This window comes from Thunnus maccoyii, chromosome 23 (assembly GCF_910596095.1).
Source record: "Thunnus maccoyii chromosome 23, fThuMac1.1, whole genome shotgun sequence".
NCBI lineage: Eukaryota > Metazoa > Chordata > Actinopteri > Scombriformes > Scombridae > Thunnus > Thunnus maccoyii.
The window spans coordinates 18,664,354-18,687,501 of record NC_056555.1 but is presented as its reverse complement, the minus strand read 5'-3'; the positions used below and the strand labels follow the sequence as shown (position 1 = coordinate 18,687,501).

Sequence of the window (23,148 nt, the reverse complement as noted above, 5' to 3'; positions counted from 1 at the left end):
GAGAGCCAATAACAGCAGCAGCCACAGGTATAACAACGTCTCTCACAATCTCAAGTGTCAGTGTGGAATAAGTCAAAACTACACTGGAAACCACAACAAACAGTACTCAACCATCTGATTAACACCCTGCCTAGCCCTGACACATGATATTCCTCTTATCTGGAAAAAAAAAAACATCAAGACAAACTCTGTTCAGAGTTGTCTTGAGCTGGTAGTTTTAAGATGTAATCAGAATATTTATTTTTCTCTGTGTGTTTCAGTTTTGAATGCTCCTTTCTCCCAGGCCCCCTGAAGTATTCACGATCTGTTAAGTACTTAGTGTTGTTTTTTTTTCATTTTAAAGATGAAAGAAGCTTCAGGCACTGACAAAATTTCAATACTGATGAAGTAATAAGCCACATAAGCTAATGTTTTTGTAGATGCAGCATAGAAAACATCAGCTCGCCATAGTATTGCACTTGGTCACAACATCCAGCATTAACAGCAGATGTTGAGCCTTGCCAAGCAATATGCTTGTCAGTTTATGAAAAACATACATAAACTAGAAGAGTGCACTCAGTGGAGTGCACATCTTGTGTGTCTTGGGGCATATATAGTGTCAGTTTTCTTTAAGATGCACAGAATAGTGTAATGGTATTTTAATGGAGCATCCTCTTGGGTTCGCCTAACTGTATAAACTAAGCAGCAACCTCGGGGCTGAAAAATGAAACCAATGCGAGTCCCCATAGAGCCCCATGTTAAAATGCCCAACTTTACAGCAGAAATAAAAATGTTTACAGCTGGTACAAAAAAATGGTTTTGGTCTCTATAGCTAATTTCGCTGTTCATGACAACTGTATGGGGGAGGTGAATTTTTTATAAAACTCACCCCTTTAAATTGGATTAAGGCTTAAAGTTATGCATAATTAAAGTCGCTACCATGGCGACAGCGTTGCCAAAGAGCAAAATAGTTGAATCTCACTCAATTGTCCCTCCCGGCTCCCTTACAGTCAAGATAGCAGCAAAGCTAACAAAAATGGGGATTTATTCATCTCCTATTGTGCCCAACTTTAGTGGACCATAACATATTGAGTGTGGAATTAATCTGCGGTTCAAGATGAGACCAAACTTTTCTATGGATGTCAGTTTTTGAGCCACGAGAAAGACCAAAATGTGGTTTCCAACAGATTTGTTAATAAGCTAGTCGGAAACGACTTTTGCTGCAGTTGTTGATCACTTGCGGCCCCTACTGGCTGGTTAAGAAAGGTGAGGAGTCAGCAGTCAGTGGTGGTATAAAACGTGTTGTGAAATAGGTTTTTCAACAATTGTGAATCACTGCAACCATGAGAGGTCATTGAGCATACAGTCAGAAATGTGCACAAAAAATACCAGGCTGATGGGTCCCGTGGTATGCGAGATTAGCTGCGGACAGATACACAAACACAGACAGAAAGACAAGTAGACAGTTATACTTTGCTTGCCCGGAAACACTGTTTTTATCTAATTCTCCCTTTTTGTACAAAATTTGCTTTCCAGTGATGTTTGGCACATTTCGGCATGTTAAATTTTGCTGCGGACGTGCCTTACAGCGATGTGGTTGTGGCTATAAAAGGTAGCAGTCAGTCAGAAGGCACAGAAGTCTGAGCAAAGAGCCTGATTTACTTTTTAGCTGACAGGGTGTTGGCGTAAGACAACTGTCCAAAAGCCAGGGCATTTTAAAATGCTAGATATTTGAATGGACTTTGGTATGGCAACAGTCTTTTTAAGTAACAACACAAAATTTTGTGGACAGCGGGGACAAACTGTGAGGAAGCTTTGCCAAACACTGGCATGGTTTGTATCAAGATAAAGAAAAAAGAGGAACTGACAGAGAGGGAGACATGTATGTATAAAGTTGTTCTATCAGCCATCTTGTGCTGCCCAGCCCACCTGGCGGGCTATCCGTTGCAGAAGCGCAAAGCGTCCAAGTGTAGCCAGGCCAGCTGATGAGAGCATTAACCATAATTACATGGCCAGATTGAATGTCAGCTGGTGAAATAGGCTGTTGGGGTAGGCCACAACTTAACAATTTGGTTGCAAATAACACAAAATAAATACACTGGGATTGTCAGAGATTCTCAGAGGATTTCAGCACCTGTAATGTTGATCAAGTGTTGCAGGCTGCAATTTGAGGATTCAATAACGTTGAATTTTGCATGATTTACTCTGTTGTACATCATGATTATTTGAAATAAAGTATGCAACAGGTTAAGAAAATTGTGTGTTGAATGTTCTTCAAGATCTTTGTCCCACAGAAATTTAGGGAATGCACAAAATATAGCACAAAAGTCAAATTTATATTATTCTCTATCATTTCAATGCTGTAATACAATGCAAGCAGATCAAACAATGTGTATTTCGACCACAGTTCTGTGCTTTCTGCCAAAACTTCAACAGGAAACTGTATAAAACAAATGAGAAAATCTGCCCAGAAGGAGGTGTCTGTACAAACATCAATCTTTTTGGATGATGAAAAAAAAGAGTTTTTTAAACCTGTTATCAAATGCCAAAGCAATCTTTGGCTGAGCTGAACCGCACATTTTGGACCCCAAACCTTTCAAAGTGAATCATTTACTTTCAACAACTTTCCGCCAGGTACGGAAGTGAAATGATGGTCTGAACAAAGTGTCCAAGGTCCAGATGGTGTCCTGTCAACGTCTGTTCAAAACATTCATCGACAGTCATTCTTCTTGAATCAGAAAAGCTTGAAATGAGAAGCGCTGAGGAAAAAAAAATAAACTCTACGGTGACACACCAGGAAAAGGCCCTCGGACATTTTCAGTGGAGCTGTGTAATTAATGACTCAAAACTGCTGTTTCTCATCCCAGCCTCTGCTCCTTCTCTTGATACATCACTAGTGATGTTGAGGCTGATAAACTCCACTTGCAGTGTCAGGATAATAAAAATGAGTCTCACCTCTTGTGGCGGCCGCTCCCAGATCTTGGGGTTTCCTGAAATTTAAAAAAGAAAAGAAAAATCACACATGAGGATAGGAATGCCTCTGGTTCACAAACAATAGCTCAGAGGTGTAAATTGCATCACGTGTTTTTGGGGATTTTTTAATTTTCATAGAGTAGTGTTGTTAAGTCTCTAATTTCGAGTTGTCAATTAGAAAAACTATGTATCATCTGTTTTGTTCATCTGCCTTGGGTTGTGTTGGTTCACTAAAGAGGAAAAAACACAAAATTCCATCTACAGGATAAGGGAAATTTATCAGGAGCAGCATTTATAGAAAGCCTTTAGGTTGTGTGTGAACGTTTGTGTATCGCAGCTGCTGAGCTGATATATAGATGAGCTTTTGTTGCATTTAATAGTTCAGCAGGAGCCCGATAGCCCCGAGTTGTGGAAGGCAATCTTGTTTTGCAACATGGAAGTGCGTGTTTATCTTGTTTTCCCATTATATTATGATCTAAAGGTTGTTTAGATCTAGATCGCAGTGATGCTCCAATAAAATCGCCTTCAGTAAAACAACGCCCCCCCCCCCCCGAAAAATGAGGTTTGTGTCGCTGACACTGTGAGATGAATACGCATCTCCGCTTTCCTAAGGTCTTGTGCAGTGAAGGGTCCCGAGTTTGATTGAGGAGCCTTGGCTTTGCTACAATCTATCAGTCAGAGCTTGGCTTTAGCGGGTGAAGGGAAACGTTGTGCCCGACTCTTAGCATGCACCAGCCTCTGTGTCTCGGTGACATCTCATCCATTACCTGTGGATGAAACCCCAACGCTCATCTCTTCCCCGGCTCAAGCCTGGATAGATTTACTAAGATGGAGGACAGTCTGCAGCAGCAGCAGCAGCAGCAGCAGGTCATACATTTAATAATACCTGATGTGTGCATCAGGCATGGTTCAAGCAACACCTGGATTTAAAAGCGATTTGATGAATACTGTTTTGGAAACTGACATTTTCTAGGATTTTGTGTAATCCAACATCTGCCAAAGCTGCACTTGAAAAGTCAGTTCTACAGAAGCCGTTTGATCTTTCTCCACCACCTGTCTTATCAAGAATTTAATCTACGGCAGACAGTTGTTGCTACTCCACAAGTGTAAGATAACGGACTGAGTCTGAACCCATAAAGCTTAATACAGAGAAAGACTTCAACTATGGAGCTGGTTCATCAGGGACATTTAGAAAAAATTAGAACCAGACTGTGAGTATTTAGGTTGTAGACACTATAACATAAAGACCAATGAATCACATTTAAGACTAGAACTGAAAGTTATTTATATTATGGATTCATAAGGATTGCATGTTTCCAATTAACTAATTGTTTAGTTGATAAAATGTCAGAAAATAGTGAAAATACAAAGAGCCCGAGGCTTGTTGTGTCTAAACTGTCAGATCTGAGAAGCTGGAACAAGTAAATATTTGCCATTTTTGTTTGATAATGACTTAAATAATTATTCACATTTAAAAACACTCATGTATTTTCTGTCAAATTCCTGTCTTAAAGTAAACAGTCATAGTAAAAAGTAATAGCAAAAGAAGACAGAAAAAGTGTGAGGTCTCATACAAAACAGTTTTAGTTGAGATACGATGTGTTTAGTTTTCAAAGCAGATGTAGTTCTTCAGCTGTAAACTCAGGTTTCTTCCTAACAGCCCCGAGTCACTACAGATCAGACTAAAGAAATAACAAATGCTGTCTAAATGTAAATGTATGTTGCTTCCACCATCTAACTTGCATAAATCAATGGGTTTATATGACCTGGAAACCCAGTCAGCTGATTTCCAACAGTAAAGCGACTTTGTGGGATATAATTATTTGCTTTTGAGTTTTCAACAGATTTACTTTGTGACATATGCATGAGCATCATGTCTCATATGTCAAGTGCACTGACCTACTGATAAGGGTCTGTAGACTGGATTGATTATTTTCTGATGTGAAAAAGGGGTTGAAATATGAGTCAAAACAACAATCTGAGAGAAGGTCACAGCGGTCAGCAGACATTGTGAAGCTGCGCCAGCCCTCATTTACACATTTTGATATGTGTAGTCAAAACAAAACAGCAAGAATGACTCTTATATGATACTGAGTGTAGACCGTGAAGCTAAAGCAGAAGGGCTGTACTTACTGGCTAGTATAATAAGCTTATTGGGCTGGTATGAAATGAAATGCAGCTGTTAGTTATGGTAAAACTTCAGACTATGAGTGTAATGCTCTCCTAAAATGACCACAGACCGACCAGATCAGTTATGCATGAGCAAGTCTCGCTGTATAGTATTTCAAGTTAAGAGCACTGTGCCACAAATAAAAAAGGATCATGTTTGATTCGTTGTTTATAATCACTTGCAGTTTGTCATTCTAGTTCATTTTCTTTTATATTATATAGTTAATTTCAGCAGCACAGTCAGAGTACTGTAGACAGCGGCAGCATGTCCACCGTACTGCAGATACATAAACAGAAAACACTGTTCTCCCAAGTGTTTAGATACTTTTCTTAAATTTTGGTAACCACACTGAAGCAGCAATACAATAGAAACACAGTCACATCTCTTCTTCTTCTTCTTCTGGTTGGCAAACCACAATACTTCAAGTTAGAACAGACACTTTAATATAACTGATTATGTAATGATCATGATTATTTCATGACAGATAATTATTTGAGTACATGGAATAACAATCAAACACTTCATGTGCAGTGACAGTATTGTGTATTGTGTTAAGTGTCTATTTGATAAGCTCTAAATATCTCATTTTAATACTGCAGTACTAATAATACTAATAAGTCTGATAAAAAACAACTTTCATCTACATACTGTGCAGTATCAAACAGGTTTTTAATGTTATACAGCAATCTGCAGGTCCTCATTCCTTCTATTACTTGGGGACCCTGAGGATAAACGGATCAGCCACATCCCTCTGTGTCTGATATGCAACCTAAATTCTGAAAATGAAATCTTATGATGTTTACAGTGTGCGGTGCAGCTCCTGTCTGGGATATGAATCTGTGAGACAAGGTCAGTGTAATTCATGTAGGACTACTTCACTGCACACAACACAAGCCTGTGCAACTTTATTTATCATGCTTGAGCTGTGCTGACAGCTCCCATAAGCCCCGCTACAGACCTCAGAGCTACTATGAATACACATAGACAAATGTCAACAATAAAACAAGTACTTTATCACTGGACTCGAGCAGATTAATTCCTGATGTGCATTTCTGTGTGTTTGTGTACCTGCAAGGAATTCTCTACAACACTGTGTGCCATTTAAATACCGGATAAAACACATTCAGATGTCTTAATCGGATACTTAAGGTTCTTTGTGATCTATAATTTATGCTCTGGCAGGTTATTAAATTTAAAAGTCTCTAAAGGAATGCAATCCTAGTCCACCAAAAAGTGATCTTTGGCATTCCATCCACCCACAAAACAGCTCAGCGCTCTGACCGTTCCTCCTTACAAAGCTGATAAAGATCACAATTTTACTGGAGGCATTCAATAAATTCAAGAGAGATGTCCTCTTCAAATAAGCATGCTTGATTAGCATTTTAAGAAAAAGCAGAGAAGCCAAAGACATCAACCAGCGAAACTTGGCTACCGGAAAAATCCCAGGGTCCTGGGAAAGATCTGTGGTAAGTGTTGTATATGTTTACATGAAAGCATTTGAAACCTTTTCCCACCAGCGTCTAATGCTGCAATTTATTTATGCCATACTGTATTATGTATATGACATGTTTGTCATGATAATTATAGGCGAACATTGTACTTATTGTACCTTACGGCTGTATTGTCATTGACACAACGCTTTGGAGCTCTTTCACACAACATTTTAATTAAGATGCTAACATCCCCTCAGCTGTCTGAGTCTTTGATGCCAGCTTAAGAAATAGATCTCAAAATGCCAATGCAGAAAATAAGATGAAAACAAGACTGACCTGCATACGACACTGTAAACAGACAGTCATGCTGACCTCCTGTCCTTTCTGTGACCAGTGCAGCTACTGCACAGATGTTGGTTAAATGTATTTTCCTCTGTGGTCCTTAAAGGAACATTTCTAGGAACCATTTAGTTCCAGTGCATTGCGTGGGTGCTAAAAAAAGAAATAAAAATCTGCAACATCACTCTCTACTCATTGTTAGTTTGAGTGACACCAAAATGAGGTTTAGGTCTGCTGTATACTATGTCCCTTGTTTGTGATGGAGTGAGGCTGCTTTTTAACCAACCACTTTTAGTATTTGTTCTGGTAGCAGAACATGACAAACATGTTCTAGTAGCAGTCAAAGATAAATATTGGTGTGGGTTAGTTGGCTTATATAGGAGCAAAACTTAAAATCTTGAATCAACAGAGGTGAGAATGTGATCAAATATTGTTTTAGGCAGCAACATGACTTCTCTGTGCTGCTAGCTCAGGAGCTGCTGCTCCTTGCTGGAAATGCCATGTGATTGGTAGTGAACGTTTCCCTGCTGTTCAAGCAAGATGCTTTGCATCAGCACCATTTTTGCAAACTGAAAGGTGCTAATTAAAAATGCAAATGAAGCTTGTTAAAAAAGTGCTGGATGGAGACTGTCAGCAGTATGTGTTTTCCATGTGGGAGAGAAAGTGAGAGACCTGGACTTCTCCTCTGTGGACCTGGCGCCACATTAAAAGTAGATGATCCCCAGGAATGTTCCATATGCTTCTAGCTGCTGGATCACTGAAACAGGTTTCCTTGCAGGACTCGCATACCAGAGGGAGGTAAGGCCTGATAACCAGGACCACATGCCTGCAGAGGGCCTCTCTGACCGGTCATCACTGAACATACACATATCAGATACATGCATCCAGCTACACGGAGAGGAGATACTGTATGTGTGTGTCCATGCATGACACACAGATAGTGCACATCGAATGCACAAATTTAATGTTTCCCAGGTTCCCAGAAAGAGATGGAAAGAAAACATCGCCACAGAATTTAGACATCATCTGAGAAAATATTTTATACTGAAAAATCCTTGGTGGAGTTTCCCTTATGTCTTCAGCAGCAAAGAGTTACAGCTTGTTTTGGTTGGGAAATGCTCTGCAACCCATGGAGACGCAGGCTGAACTTAGTTTCTTTTTCAAAAAACTTTTTGTCCAGGTTTCTTGATACCAGCTAAGAGGCCCGGCTGAACATTGTATATCATAACAGGTCTGACATGGCAATTGCTTGTCTCCAGGTGATAAATGGGGCCCGGGAGGAACGGCACATTTTTGGGATGCTCCGTCTTCAAAGATGCCTAACTGACAGCTCCGTCGTAAATCCACTGACCAAACTCTCTGCAGCTCTTTATTTCTCTGGGTCTCGGCCTCCTTATAAGCTTGTTGACACAGGACACCCAGCAGAATATGAATGTCAGTTTTACATGACATGTGATGGTTACTTTCTGCGTGGCCACATCTGGTCTGTGTTAGTCCTCATGTTGACATGGTAAGAACAGATTCAGCAGAAATTAACAGACTTATTCTCTTTGAACTGGTGGACTGAGAACCCTTTTTTTCCTAAATGGACAGATGTGTGGGCAAAGCTACAACAGATTCTACTGAACTGCTTGTTGTTTGCTTATGCAATGACTACTTCACGTAAATAGTCGAATCCTTTGCTTTTTTTTATTTTTTTTATTTTTTTATTCGAGCCACATCTCAGCAGGTGCTGTCACAATCTTCCTGTTAGTGTGGTGTGTGTGTACATATTTTATACACAAGCCCTCGCTTTGCGTAAACAGCCTCAGACGATTCCAGGTCCAAAACAAAATAAGCCTGCTGATGCATAACAGCCGATCCGTCTGGAATGCGACTCTTAGTTACATCCATGAGGATTGTCACTCAGCAGCAGGGCCATTTTTTTTTTTTTTTTTTTTTAAATAATTTCTTTCATATGGCAATTTTCATGTCAGCCAGATGATTTTTTCTTTTTTTTTTCCAGAAATACAAACAGAGCAGGAGAGGTTTCAGTCATTGTTGCACAGCTGGATTCTTTTCATATCCTCTGTGTGCTCTATTTCTTATTAATAATCATTCTGTGTATATTTGAAGCAAGTTTGAAATTACATATACGCACTACTGAACGTATAATACTGGTGTCGTCAAATATAAGACTCAAATTACGAGCGTGTCATCTCTGATTTGGATTTATTTTTTACTAATTCATTTATGTCCTCACTCTACAGACACGTCCCAGACTTATTTGGAGGAAGAGCAGACTGTCTCTGCATGGGCTCACCTTTATTTAATAAACCCAGGATTACTTGCCAAGATTAAAAGACTCACTTTAAAGAGACATCAATTGTCCTCACACTCTTAAGAACCAGACACCTCATACACAAAGCAGATCCTAACACTGGCTTCGAAATGAGGTTTAATTTATATGGCTCTTCGCTTTATGGACTGCACAGTGCTATTTTACACTATGTGATGGATGATACTGCTTTGTTTCTCTTATTCCAGTAGCTGAAACTGTCTCACACTGTGTATATTTGTCCAACTTTAAGAATAAGCAAAATGGTATCACTAAAAAAACCAAAAGTGCCAGACAGACTTCTGAGGCGCCCTCTCACCAAGTAGCTTTAACAGCATTTTAGGGTGTTTCTTTTTGCTTGTAACCGATTTCACAGTGATGATGAAATGCCAAGACACCTTTGGGTTTTGCATCACTGCAGCTTTCCACACAGAAAAGTCAGCTCTAAAACTCGCCGGGTGTCTCCCTGAGCAACAGTGCCTCTGTTTGGCAGCACCGATGCATCAATCTGTACAATATTTTTGCTCAAGAAAAGTGTGGAGGGAAAGTAGAATATAATGTGATCCTATGAGAGATAATACAGACTGGAAAAAAAAACAGGCATTACTAGAAACAAAAACATCATGTCAGTTCTTGGATGTTGTTAGTGTGCTGTTCTTTCTCTCTTCTCTCCCGTCATGTCACCTCTTACCATTAAGTGGCCAGTGGAGGGGTCAGCTGTCATGGCCTCGTTCTGGACAGTGTTGGCCTGAACCAGCTCCTCCTCCTCCCTCCTGGTTTTCTCCCCTGCGTCGTCGTCATCCAGCTCATCCAGGCTCTGAGAAGAAGAAAAGGGGGAAGAGAAAAATCAGCGTTGAGGGAGAGTGAAGACAGTCACTCAGACTATGTTTACATGCATGCATGAAACCGATTATAGGGAGAAATCAGGTTAAGGCAACAAATTGTGCAGCATATTTACACTGCGGTATATGTCTCACCTACCTGACCATATTTTTTACACATTTTTTGTATTAGTGATATAAGATGCTGCTAACTTGAGATGTTTTTGTTTTGTTGTTGTAGAAATATTTGGACTAATGACTAGTGTTGCTGTGAAATGTATCATCCTTTAACATCTTATTTAAACTTTGTAAGCTAGAATTCTTTATTTTGGAGTCAGTTTGGACTTTGGATTGAATTATTTTTGGCTATAAGGATGCACTGGTGCGACTGTTAATGTTCCCTTTATCCCACCACACTGCTGCCTCAACCGTCCCCTCTCAGAAGATTTGTCACGCACGCACACAGGGCTCGTAAAAGCTCTGTTAGAAACCTGTTAGTTACCGTTATACATGGCCAAGAAATCAGCTTTCTCCGACAGTAACAGTAACTCAGTCACTTGAGTTCATGTAAACACACTGACAGATGCGTAGTGACAGGCCAGGTCATTCCCACCATAACAGCAATGTTAACCTCTAGCTCAACGCAGCCAGGGACTCCTCTTAATCCTCTTAAGACATGATCACATTCACTTCCAGGAATCCATGAGGAGCTGCAGCTCAAACGCTACCCAACACTAGATGGACTCTGGTCAGCCAACAGGAAGGCGCCCTGTTCGAGGGCCTTTCACCTCCTGGGGACAGTCAGAGGGGATTTTTGACCAGAGGAATGTCCCTTGAAAACACAATAAAAGACATGTACAAACACACAGAGAGCAAACATCCCTTTGACAGTACTGAGGAATGGGGAGTTAGCTTTCATTATTTAAGCAGAGATCTTGCACATTGCCTTGGAAAACCTCCAACTCGACTCCTTGCAATCTGGATTCGTAGCTTTTATCGTGAAATATGTGCTTCCTATTTGCATTTACTTTGCAGCGAACTGTGCGGCGTAGTTAACGGGTTCATGTGTCGGGAGCCGTGAAGATATGTTGCGTAAAAAAGAGCTTGACATTAGGACGGATGGTTGGATGATGACGAGAGACAGAGATCGGGGGCCAAACTCCCAGAGGGGCACAATGCAAACCACTCTTTCCTGTTTCACGCTGTAGGGCGAACAAAAGGTGCCCGCTCAACGGGCCCTTTAGTGGTAAAAATAGCCTTACAAGGTTAACAAGGAATGCAGTCATTTGCAAGGCCTTTCCTGCCAAACGGTTTATCAGCTGTCCTTGGGGAAAACGCCAGCTCCTTTTTCTTTTTGACTCTCACTCACAGTCTGATGTTTGCACTCTCCTCCTCCTCCACCAGTCCTTTCTTCATCTCTCACATGCAAGTACAAGTGGTGGACACAATGACAGGAATGAGCCCTGTAATAAATCTTCCTTATTTGATTCAACTCTAAAGTCGTGTTGCCATAGTTTGTGGTATTCTTCCATGGAATTGCACGGTTTTAAACTTTAATTGCATCCATCCATACCCACACAAGCCTACAGATTAAACATTTTTTTTCTGAATCAATTTATAGCTGCCAATTTGACAGAGCACCATTTTGAGACTTGGAGCAAACATTATGTGGGAAATAAAGTGTAGAAGTTTTGGAGTTTAAAAAAAATGAAATTGAACAGAAGTCTGTCTGTGTCAACACAGTGAAATGTGCAGTGACTAACCATTCAGCTATGCACAAATGTGCCTGAAATGTGGAATTGGGAATCTCAAAGTTTATTTTGGATAGAGAAGGAGCCCGTTTTGCCCTCCAGTATTCCAAATTGCTGTGCATTTTCTTCTATTCCAAATAAAGGGAAAGAGGGATCTGTGTGTAACCATATAAGGGATGTTTTTGCTCCTGACATCATCAAAATGAGTCTGTGTATTTTTCTGGCCAATTTCTTACCTTTGGATGATGGAAACAAGCAGAGAAGGTGTGGAAGGATGAATGAGTGGTGCTTTTGCCTGATGTCTTGAACAATATGTTCATATTCAATCATAATGAAAGTTCTTAAAGGTTAGACCAGATTCATATGAAAAACTGTCAAAGATAGGAATCACAGCTCTTAAATTTCACCCTTTGCTCTTGTGGTTGAAGATATGGCACATTTAATAGATCGCTCTCCTTACGTTTGGAAATGAAAGTAGGTCTCACAGTGACCGCACATGGTAGCTAATGTCAGCCAGCATATTATTTACGCATACTGACAGGACGCTTCATGTTGTTTCATTGAAACTAATGATGTTATCTAATGTATATTTAGTATTTTGCAGGATGATTTTTGCACAAGTTTGACAGAGCTAACAATAGCTTATTTGGATCCCGCTTTTAGCTAAAAAAAAAAAACAACCCAGAAGAAGATTTGTTGACTCGTGTGGCTTTTTCCACCCAAAATGGTAAATTTAAAGTCTCAATCTGCATTTCTGTTTTGGTCGGCTGGTTTCTGCTCAGCTGTGGCTGATTATGCATGATGGAAGCACTTTTTAAACCAAACCAGGACTTTCAGATTAATTGAAAATATACCACACATTTCAATATTGCTTATTTATGTGATTATGAAACCTGGAAACCAAGTCTAGTTATACCATCATCTATGATTAACTGCCCCTTAATAAGACATAGTTAAAATAAATGTAAAATGCAGCCAAACAGCAACATCAGAGTGATTAAAAACAGCATGAGCTAAAAGAAGCAGCCAGATTTCCAGGATCATCTCTGCTTCCTGTTTACAACAGGACAATGTCAGGGCCTCACAAGAGTGTTTACTTAAGTAAAACAAGTAAAGCACATATCCTGGTCTGCTCCGGCCTCAGTACCCGTGTCTGTCACTCTGCACTCTGAAGAATTAAAGAAGCTACATCTGGAGAAAAGCGTCACGGTCTATTGGAATGTCTGTTGTGGTTGGAAACTCTCTCTCCGGGGATGAAAATGATCAGTTGTCTATTCTAAAGCTCCATACCCGGCTGCAAGAATTTGAATACATCTGATCCTTTGTCTACATAACTGCTCTGGCATTTGCCTTTTAAGTCACTGTCAGGGTGATGCTGTATGATGGTTAATTAGAGTGAGTGGAGTACATTGTGTGGTGGCAGCAGGCATTGACATCAGACCAAAAAAAAATATATAGAAAAAGTAAGAAAGGCTTGGCTGCCAAAGACGATGATGACACCCAATCGTTCAGCAGCAGGTACACACAAGCCAGGGTGGATCATACCGCAGAAGTTCCTTGTTCACATAAATACTTTTTTATGTAAGCTGGAACATTGGAAAAAAGATATATGAAATAATAACTTAGCTCTAAAAGAAGTATGGAGGTATAATGTACTATAAACATTTCAGTGCTGTAAAATAAGCTCTGACAAGGGACATAAAGTAAAGAGTTTCTTAGCATGGGCATTAATTTTGCAATAATCCTGTCAATTTGCAATACGATGTGCAGATATGATGTAATCTACATATATCTTACACATATTTTATTTAGACAGAGGTTTAGCTAGAAGTCTTTATCTTCTCCCTGCACTTTATTTTCCATGTTTTTACTTTATTTGAGGTCAACATGTGCAAATAAAAACTCAAACTCAGTGTGAAACTTGCTGTACATTACCCCCTCAGTGCATTCAGCAGCACTGACGTAACACTGTAGAGGCAGTTACAGCTACAGTGACATCCAGTGATCAAAAGATTTATGATCTCTAAAAAAAAAAAATGCTGTTCAGGGTTCTTTACCTAATAAGAAGTTTCACCTTTTTTGGGCACAGTCTTGTACCCATTTCAGTTGATTATACATTAGCTAAATGTACTTCTTGACTCCAGTGTGATTAGATATGAAAGTGTGTTACTCAGAAGGAAAAAAAAAAACATTATGCAATATATTTTCATTAATAAAAGCAAGTAAAAACCAAAGATGAGGGTAATATTATAATATTAATACAAATGTTTTTTATATCAATATATATAATAATATGGCAAATATCTGCAAAATGACATAAAATAACCAAATTTATGTTTAATGCATTTGACTGTATTTTTCCTTTTATGTTTTACATCAGACAAAACTTTCCTCACATGTAAATCAATATTAGAAGTTTATAAAACGATACCAAAATATGATCCTGTTTATTGGATGTATATGATGAATATTTAATACCTACCTTGTGAGGCAGCTGGATTCAAGTTATGTGCTTGTGTCTGAAAAACCGGTGGTTCGGACCAATCAGCATCGTGAATCCAGCTGCCTTGCAAGGTAAGACGGCGACATAGAGATGGTTCATCCAATCACCTGCCAAGTATTTTTTTTGAAAGTGTCGGCCTTTTCCAAACAGTTTCCATGGACAACTTCTCAGACGGTTCTGTTTAACAAACCATCTGGTACGTCAGGATAATTTAATACCCCCCCCCCCACCTTAAAAATGTGATAATCCAAAGATTATCTACTTTTTTTCAGAGACCTCAGTAAGATCCAACATGCACATGCTGCTCTGTCACCCTGCCAGTGTCCTGTCCACTTAGTCCTCAGATTTATCTATAAACAAGCAAAGGGCACCTCCGCCGGAGGCAGCACACTCTTATACAGCAGGCTTAATGACTTGTGTGTATTAATCACCTGCCACTCACCGCAGCACAGTGACTTCATTAAGATGATCTATTAGAGAAGAGGGACGCTGGCACATTGATGCCCACTGTCTTTCAATCAGGACTGCCAGTCAGCTAAGACGACAGTAAAGACGTGCACAGCGCTGCGCTCAGGTATGGCAGAGATCAAACTGAGGACATCCACCCCAGAGCTGCTGGATGATTAATGTGACATTACAGGCTGCCAAGGTCAGTGTTAGGTCCAGGAGTGGTAAGCCGACTCTGAGTGAGACATCATTTGACAGTCTCAAAAAGGTGTGACTGGATCTTCACTGATCTGTGGCAAAACATTACGTTTAATCCTGTAAAAAAATGAAGCTTTCTTTAATCAAAATATCACAGAGAATTACTGTTAGGTCTGAAAAAAAAAGTGTAGTGGGAGTACTGGATGTTTGTTGACATTAATTTAACATGCAAACATCTCTTCTCTGCTTTTCTCATCAAACTCTGAATCTTTTTTGACCTTTATTTAGCCTGAACAGCCTTTTCAGATTGAAATCTCTTGTTTTCAAGTCATAGCCAAAATGGCAACACTTAGAAACAACATGCGCACAAGGAATAAGAGTGACGAAAAGAAAGAAAAACTCATTAAAACATAATTTCACAACAAAAAAGTAAAGTTGTACCTTTTCAAGATTTACTACCAGACTAATTTATGATTTATCGCCTCCATCAATCCTCATCTGGTTCCAGTCATAAAAATCTGATGCTTTTTCATTTGAATTAAGTCCCAGAATTGCACAACAGAGGGTCATTTGGGGACAGAGTCAAGTCAAACAGCGTACAAGACATTCTCAACAATCAAAGCTTTTATTGGCCACAAAGCCCCCGGGTTCCTCTCTTTACAATTGCGCATTTATCAAACGAAAGTCTTTCACTTTTTGAACTTGAAAACTGCTTGACCCTCGTTTTCACCCCAAGTGAGACTATGATATTATAATCAGCGCCCAGCCAGACCTCAAAATGAGTTCGCTTTACATGAGGGATGCAAGAAAAAGAGAAAGAGCTTTCAGCAAACAAACAGCAGGGGTCCACCATTGTGATTGTTGACCCAGAGATAGCAGCATCAGCATTCCTCTGGATGTGTCAAAGAGAGCTGAGGCGTGAGGGCAGGCCAGACAGGCTCGGCAGGGCTGGGCAAAAAATCTTTGAATGTCCGCAAGAGCCTTCATACATCGACCTCCGCAGAAAACCACACGGCCTCGTCTGCACAGACATGTCGAACTCGGCAAGAAGTCTGACACTAGAGCTGACCGATACGTCAGCGGGCCGATATCAGACATGTCGGTATCAGTGTGAATGTGCAAATATGCAAAAAATACATTGCACACCAGTAAAGTGCAGAATTAAATGTTATATTGGCAGCATTTGTATGTATATTTGTATATATATTTGCTGATATCAGTTGTAGTTTTAGTACTTTTTCTTTCTTTCACTCTTTCAGTTATTTTGATACAGGACTGATGATGGGCTACACGTTGGATATGATAAGATATACTTTATTGTCCCCGAGGGGAAATTTGTCTTGGAGTCTTGGAGTGTTGCATACAGCTGCGCATAGAAAAAACACAAGATCCACAGAATATAATGTCCGTATGTACACTGGACAGACAAAATAGACAACTGTACTCCCTAGTACCTAGATTTAACACTATTCCTGAAATAATAGAGCACAACGACCTGTGGTCAGTAAAGCGTCAGATCATATTTAAAAGAATTAAAACAATAAAAAGGTAAAAAACCAGATGTGCAGAGGAGGCAATGTCCATGAATTAGACATTGTATTAGACATCGTATGCACTCACTAACCCGCTGTTTTTCACGAGAACACATTGTACCTGGTGTACATCCCAGTCCATAAAACTAAAAAATTGTGCAATAGATTAAAAGTCTCACAAGTTCTTCTTTCACAGCAGTCTTATGGAAGGACAAAGGAGAGCTTGAGACGGTTGGTTTTGTATTTACTGGCTCTGTAAAGTCTACTAGAGGGTGAACAGTTCATACTATAAAATATTGATGGGTGCTTCAGTATTCTGTGTACTCGTCTGTTTACAGTTTCCTCATAGGTAGAAAGAACAAACGGGTATCCTTTTGTCCCCTTTGAAATCTTTTTTCACCATGTTGTTGACCCCAGATTTTAACTGGACTGCACCTTCACTGCCCAGTTACTTAATAGAACAGGAGTTACATCTATATAACTTCTATTTCATTGTGTCTCATTACTGAATAGGAGACTACCGCCATGCATTTGTCATGGTTATGCTCCTTCATTCACTTTGACACAGAGTGGTGATCGGGCGTGCAGAGGGACTGCAGTGCGGATAGCTTTGCTAGATTTGTGTTACTGAAAAGGATAAAATTACACCACAGCCTTTCACTTGTATACACTATTAAAAATCTCCAACAGCATAGGAAAGTTGTAGGGGAAGACACAACCAGCCCAAGCTGACCAATCACAGTAGCCCTGACGTGTATAATACAGTGGAAATCGATTATAGTGATCACGTCTGTCCGGGTCAAATTGATCACTATAAGCGGATGTTTTTTTTCTTCTTTATCTCTCATGCAGATTACTATCTAATTGACATTTGTATATTTAATGCATGAATATAAAGTAATGAAATGGACAGCTTTGCTATTTACTGAATTTTATTGACTATAATATAGTTCAGCTGTTTCAAATGCTTGTTGTTTCACTGCTGCATCGCGTTGGCTCGTTTTTGGCAGTTTGTCATAAAGAGACTACGATATAGCCAGCCAGAGATGGCCAGCCTGGAAGCAGACGGGTTACCACGAAGCAGTAATGGTGCCGCTGTCACTAGGTACATATCAAACCTGTATCATGAGAGTGAAGTAAAAAAAAAATAGGATTACCATAGTTTTAGATCTTTTTTCCATATGTTGTATGTATGAAAAGACCCAAAATGAACATTGTAAGTGGACTACTTGATTACTATCAGCAAATTATTTAAACAGCATTTGTATAGGAATAATTCTGTACCAAACTTTTTGATCCATATAAGCAGTTGATCACTGTAGTTACATTCCTGAGGATGTGTACGTCAGCTACAATACCTTCAAATACATTTCCGTATGACTAAGAGAGCTCTTCATAATGCATTACAACACCAGGATGTGTGTAAGAGGCCAGTTGCAGACCTTAAATGACCCTCTTCCCCGCTCTAAACAGGCTTACTGCAGCCCACGCTGTGCCTCTGACCCTCAGTAGACCATAATAGTCTTGCAGTCGTGACCCTTCTGCATGCACAAACTGACTCTTAAGTATCTGTAGTTTTCCAAGCTTTTCATCAACACCAATGGCACTGTGTGAGCCCGGCTGCTGAATATTAATCCAATGAATCACCATATTAACCTGAACAACAGCAGTATTTTGGCCGTCAACCTCAGATGAAAAACATTCATTATCAATGCAAACCAGGATCCAGCTGTGGATGAGCTCTTAAGTGTTTATTGGAAAAAATTAAAAGCAGAAGGCAGATGAAATTAAGAGTTGCAGGTACTGTAAGCGACACTTAATGAGTCAAATAAAAAGCAGAGGATAACATGTCAGGCAGTATAAAACTGTAAAACATTGTTAATGGATGACATTAACTGATTATGTTTAATGCCATGAAATTATTCAAGATCATGAAAAATTGTGTAATTACATGGCAGTGCCTTGGATTCCTGATAAATATTTAGCTGCTGTTTGAAATTATGCATAACAGATTGGTTTTACATAACTGGAAAGAAATACCAAATGTGTTGTGCTTTTCAAATTATTTAAGATGCTATTTTTGCTTTCTAAGATAAAAACCCCTCTAATCTATTCCTGCCAGAAACAGGGATTTCTCAACATGTAGTCGAGTGCTAAATGTACTTTAATCTTATTATGCATCCATGGTACCTAATTGAGGTAGAAAAAAAACACCTAAACAAGGTCAGATGTGCCTCTGTTTAAGTGCACGTACAGTAATTTAAACACATTTCCCTTTGAATCATAAAACCTGGCCGCTGCCTGTTTTTGTGTTCTGCATTGTGTTTCCTCCAGGTATAAACACTGTCATCCCAGGAAATAAAGAGCAGGCTGAACTCTCCGGTCCTGTTATGCAGGAGGTCTTAATCTTGTTGTGTATTTGCTCAAGTCTCCTCCTCTTATAAACGCTGCCGACCTGTTTCTGAATGGAGGAGACGCAGTCTGTAGTTATGACTGCATTAGTGAGTCGGCTGTTTGTTTTCTCTGGTGTTTGACCGTGTAAAAGACACAAACTGACACTGATCTACTGAGATACAGGCTTGGCTTTCTGAGACACATCTATAAAGTGAAAATTCATATCTCACTTTTCTAACTCTTATAAACTCTGCTAAACAATTTCTTTAACTTTTACTCAAAATTCTTTCACTGTGACTTGTGTTTGAAGATTTTTCTCAGTTTGACAATCATGTAGCTTCAATAAAATGTTGTTGGAACAAGCACATACATGATATAATATGACCTTTATCATATTACCATACCAGTTGTGCTTGTGCATATTTTAGCTCATTACCTACAAATCACACACACTTACAGCTGCCTTGCAAAATATTTTGCTTTGTTTTGGACATATGGATGTATATTTCCTACTATTCAAGCTACTGATTTAGTTTCCTCCATGCATCATGAAGATCTATTAGCTTACTTGCTTGAGCTTGCGCTGCATATTTCATCACAGTGATCATCAAGTCTGCCTTCATTTAGTCAAAACTTCATAACCATTATGAGCTAAACTCAGTGCAGACTTTTTAAAATGATCTGCACTTTAGCTGACAAAAATTAATGCCGACTTTTACTGATGTTTACTGCGTTGCATTACATCACTCAAGCATGGTTTAAGAACCTGCTGACAGAATTTCATAACGATCAGAGCATTGACTGTATATAAATACGGACGTCATAACAGCTCCTCTAAAGTGAAGCCAAAATATCTCGATGCCCGCTCCATGTTAACGGATAGGACATGAGCCAAAGTAAAAAAAAATCAAAGTACATGTCAAATAAATTTTTCCCAAAGATGGTTTCTGTCATTTCAGGTAGTTCTCATCACGCTGATGCTTGTTCAAGCACTCATTTTCCTGATACGTTTGTTTTTAATTAGTTATTTGGCGATGTAAAAAGGGGGTGTGATGTCATGATTGACAGCTGTGACGGCCGCTCTCAAAGCTCCGTCAGGCGGCGGGACAGCTGAGGAGGCGTTTCCTGTGGGCCGTCATCCCGCCGCCAGACTCTACTGCACGGACTCTGGCTCCAAATAACATCGCACAAGCAAGATGGCAGCTCTCGGAAAGGAGATATTTTGGCTTTTGCATAGTGGCGGGAAGTGGAGACACGTCGTTCATATTTATGTACAGTCAGTGGATCAGAGGCTGCAGCGAATATAAGAGAAAATACAGTAATCTAAAAAAAAACTGCACAGCCTGCGTCTGAAAACTTTTGAATAACTTAATTAGAAAATTTAAGGGCAAAACCAGACGCTTAAGGAGTTAAAATACATACAATGCTTTGTGAATTTAAATCAGCAACTACATGACGGGAAATTTCATGAATATGTCTGTTGTCTGCCGGGCAACACAAATGTTCAGTTATCCTGACATGTCGGTACTGACACTCATCCTCTTAACACATGACATTGAGTAATAACAGCTTTCTCCCTCAGTTAGGACAAGAGCTTTGGGCTGTCTTGAGAGGGGTAAGATAGTTTTAACATCTGTGTGTCCCGACCACAGACCAGGATGGTTGCAACTCAAGCCAAAGTGAGACGGCGGGGGCAGGCCGGTGGTGACGGCTGCTAGAATGTTTAGCCCGGCAGCCCTTCGTCCCCGGTATTGAATCCTGTTCCTGCTAACCGGCAGTAATAACGGGGTGCCTGCTGTGTGCTGTACCAAGGCCGCAGGGGGAAGTGATCCTGTGTTTTGTCTAACCCCTAATCTTGTTTTCGCCCCGGTGCTGGCATGCGCACTTCTTCTTCCTTCCTGCTCTGATGTTTTTTTGCACAGCACGGCACAAAGCAAGAACCCACCAGTCCTACCAATCTGCAGCATGACAGCGGTGTTCCAACACATTTTTTACTATACATATGTTTCTAGCAGCCCTCGTGGAAGGACAAAACCGCTGAATAACCCAGTAGTTTTCTATCTTTCAGCCCATCATCAGGAAGGATTTAGAAAACCACACAAGCAGCTAAAAAATCATAAAAAGAAAGAACAGAAGATGAAGAGCCAGGAGACAAAAGGGCACAGAGGCAACATCCAACATCCTGCCACTTTTGAATGTCCTACTTGATCCTCTTTTTCTCTTCCACAGTCTCTTCATTTAGGCTTTTATCTTTATCTGAATATTAAAAGTCAAGGTTTGTCCCAAAAAAAATAAATCAAGGTCAACTAAATGGCGTTTTTCCAAAACTTTAAACCACATCTTACGATCTTTGTCAACGGACAGAGTTAGTCCAGTTTGCTGAGAAAATTCCATCCAAAGCTGAAGACAGATTTTATGGTCAAACAGCTATTCACAGTTGCTATTTTCAGGCTCAAATAAAACAAAGTGAATTAAGGATCCGCATGAAAATCAGATTTTACAAATACCATTTGTTTTGTTATATAAAGGGATTCTTCTAGTGCATAAATCAGCAACTCTGCATTAAGCTTTTCTAAGCTGTGTTCATCACAAGAAGACATAATTTACTGACAACATGAGCAAAAGTCTTCAGTGTCTTCTTGCAGGAGGAAATGTGATAATTTGTGAGTACAGAGGAAGATCAAATTTGAATCTGTTCCTTTCAAAAACGTTTGAATATCTGGAAAATCGGTGTAGCGAATAACGGTGAGACATCCTATTAAATGCAGGTTGAACAGCCATAGAGGACTAAACTGAGTGTACATACTGCACATCTGAATTTATGCATGTTCACACTTGTGACAGAGATGGATAGGGAGGATACCATGTGCTAACTCAGACTTAATAACTTCTTATCTCTTGGCCAGTTTTATCAGCAGACTATAATGTGGCCTCTGACCCCGAGCTGTGGCTGACAGCCTCCGCTTCTCCACAAACTTCTTCCTTGGAATGTCTGGTATCTCGTCACGTGTACGTCCGATCCTCACCTCGGCCCACAGCGTGATGCCAAATGGGTTGTTTAACATCTGCTATCCCAGACCATTCTTCTATTTTAGCCTTAGCCTCTTGAGCGCGTTAGCCTGAGTCTTCTTTGCAACCTTGCATGGATTGAAATCGTCCATTTGGCAGAAGAGAGACAACCTCAACGTGAAGACAGAGAGGTATTGTGGCAACAGGCCCCCTTTCACGATGGAGAAGACACGTCTTGGGCCTTTGTGGTGCTCTGACACTTGAGGAGCAGAAATCTGTCCTGCCTCTCTGTTGATTGGGTTTATCTAATGACAACGAGGTGGTCAGAAGGCCAAGAACCATTCAGTCATCGCTGCCTTTCTGCTGGGCCATCGTGTTTTTTGGCGGCTGACGCTGGGTTTTCTTGGCCGAGGGCTTGCGCTCATTCAGAGCTCCAACAACTCTGGGACTATTCAGGTTTCATAGACCTATCAAAAGAACCACAGACATGCTGGGCAGGAGTAAAGCCAGGTCCACAGCATCCAGGAAGCTACAAAAGTGGCAGCAGCAACCACAGTGCAAATGGTTTTCTCTCATTGTCGGATTGCTCGATGACACTACTGCCAAATGTCCACCAAAATGTAGAGTGTGAAAGGTAAATTATTTACAAAAAAATAAACTACCTATCCTATAAACATTTTAGTACAGGTTGCTAACCTGGCAACGAGGTGTCAGGCTTTGGTTTTTAACCGATAATCAGCCTGTGCAATTACGCTTTATATTTCAGTACTCAAAACATTAAGAAAGGCTAAACACAGACCATTTTATGCAAGTACACAAATTTCAAAAGGTTTGCTTTCTCCCTTTCTTAGACAGGAAATAGGTTTATATAAAATTGATTTCATTATTTCATAACTATGGATTGTAAACAAGTGTCTTCACAAGCAAAACAAATCAATGTTAACAATGTTAGACCAATTCCATTGTGTTAAATATAGGTTGCAAGGTAATGTCTTAATTTAGGGGAAATTACAACATGCAGATTAATTGCTTCCTGGTTTGCATTTGTATTCCAAAGTGAGGTTTCCTATTGTAGAGCTCTCTGCACTTTCTTGTTTATCAGCTCTGATTCAGATTGATTGTATTTTAATTTTCAGCTTTATTGGACAGGGCGGTATAGAGGCAGACAGGAAAAAAGGGTGCGGGGAGAGAGAGACGTATGATATGCAACAAAGGTCCTCAGCTAGAATCGAACAATGGGCTCTGGCTTTTATTTGTTTGTTCTTTATTTGTTGTTTGTGCA

At 39.9% G+C, this 23,148-nt stretch overlaps 1 protein-coding gene across 2 annotated transcripts in view; it reads right to left on the bottom strand.

The window, feature by feature from the left end:
* Positions 1-23,148, bottom strand: part of pawr (PRKC, apoptosis, WT1, regulator) — a 69,420-nt gene that overhangs the window by 8,607 nt on the left and 37,665 nt on the right. For both annotated transcript variants that reach the window (XM_042403308.1, XM_042403307.1), the window contains exons 3-4: positions 9,903-10,028; positions 2,935-2,969 (exon numbers count right to left, since the gene is read on the bottom strand). In XM_042403308.1, coding sequence (XP_042259242.1) covers positions 2,935-2,969; positions 9,903-10,028 — 161 coding nt within the window. The remainder of the gene's footprint in view (positions 1-2,934; positions 2,970-9,902; positions 10,029-23,148) is intronic.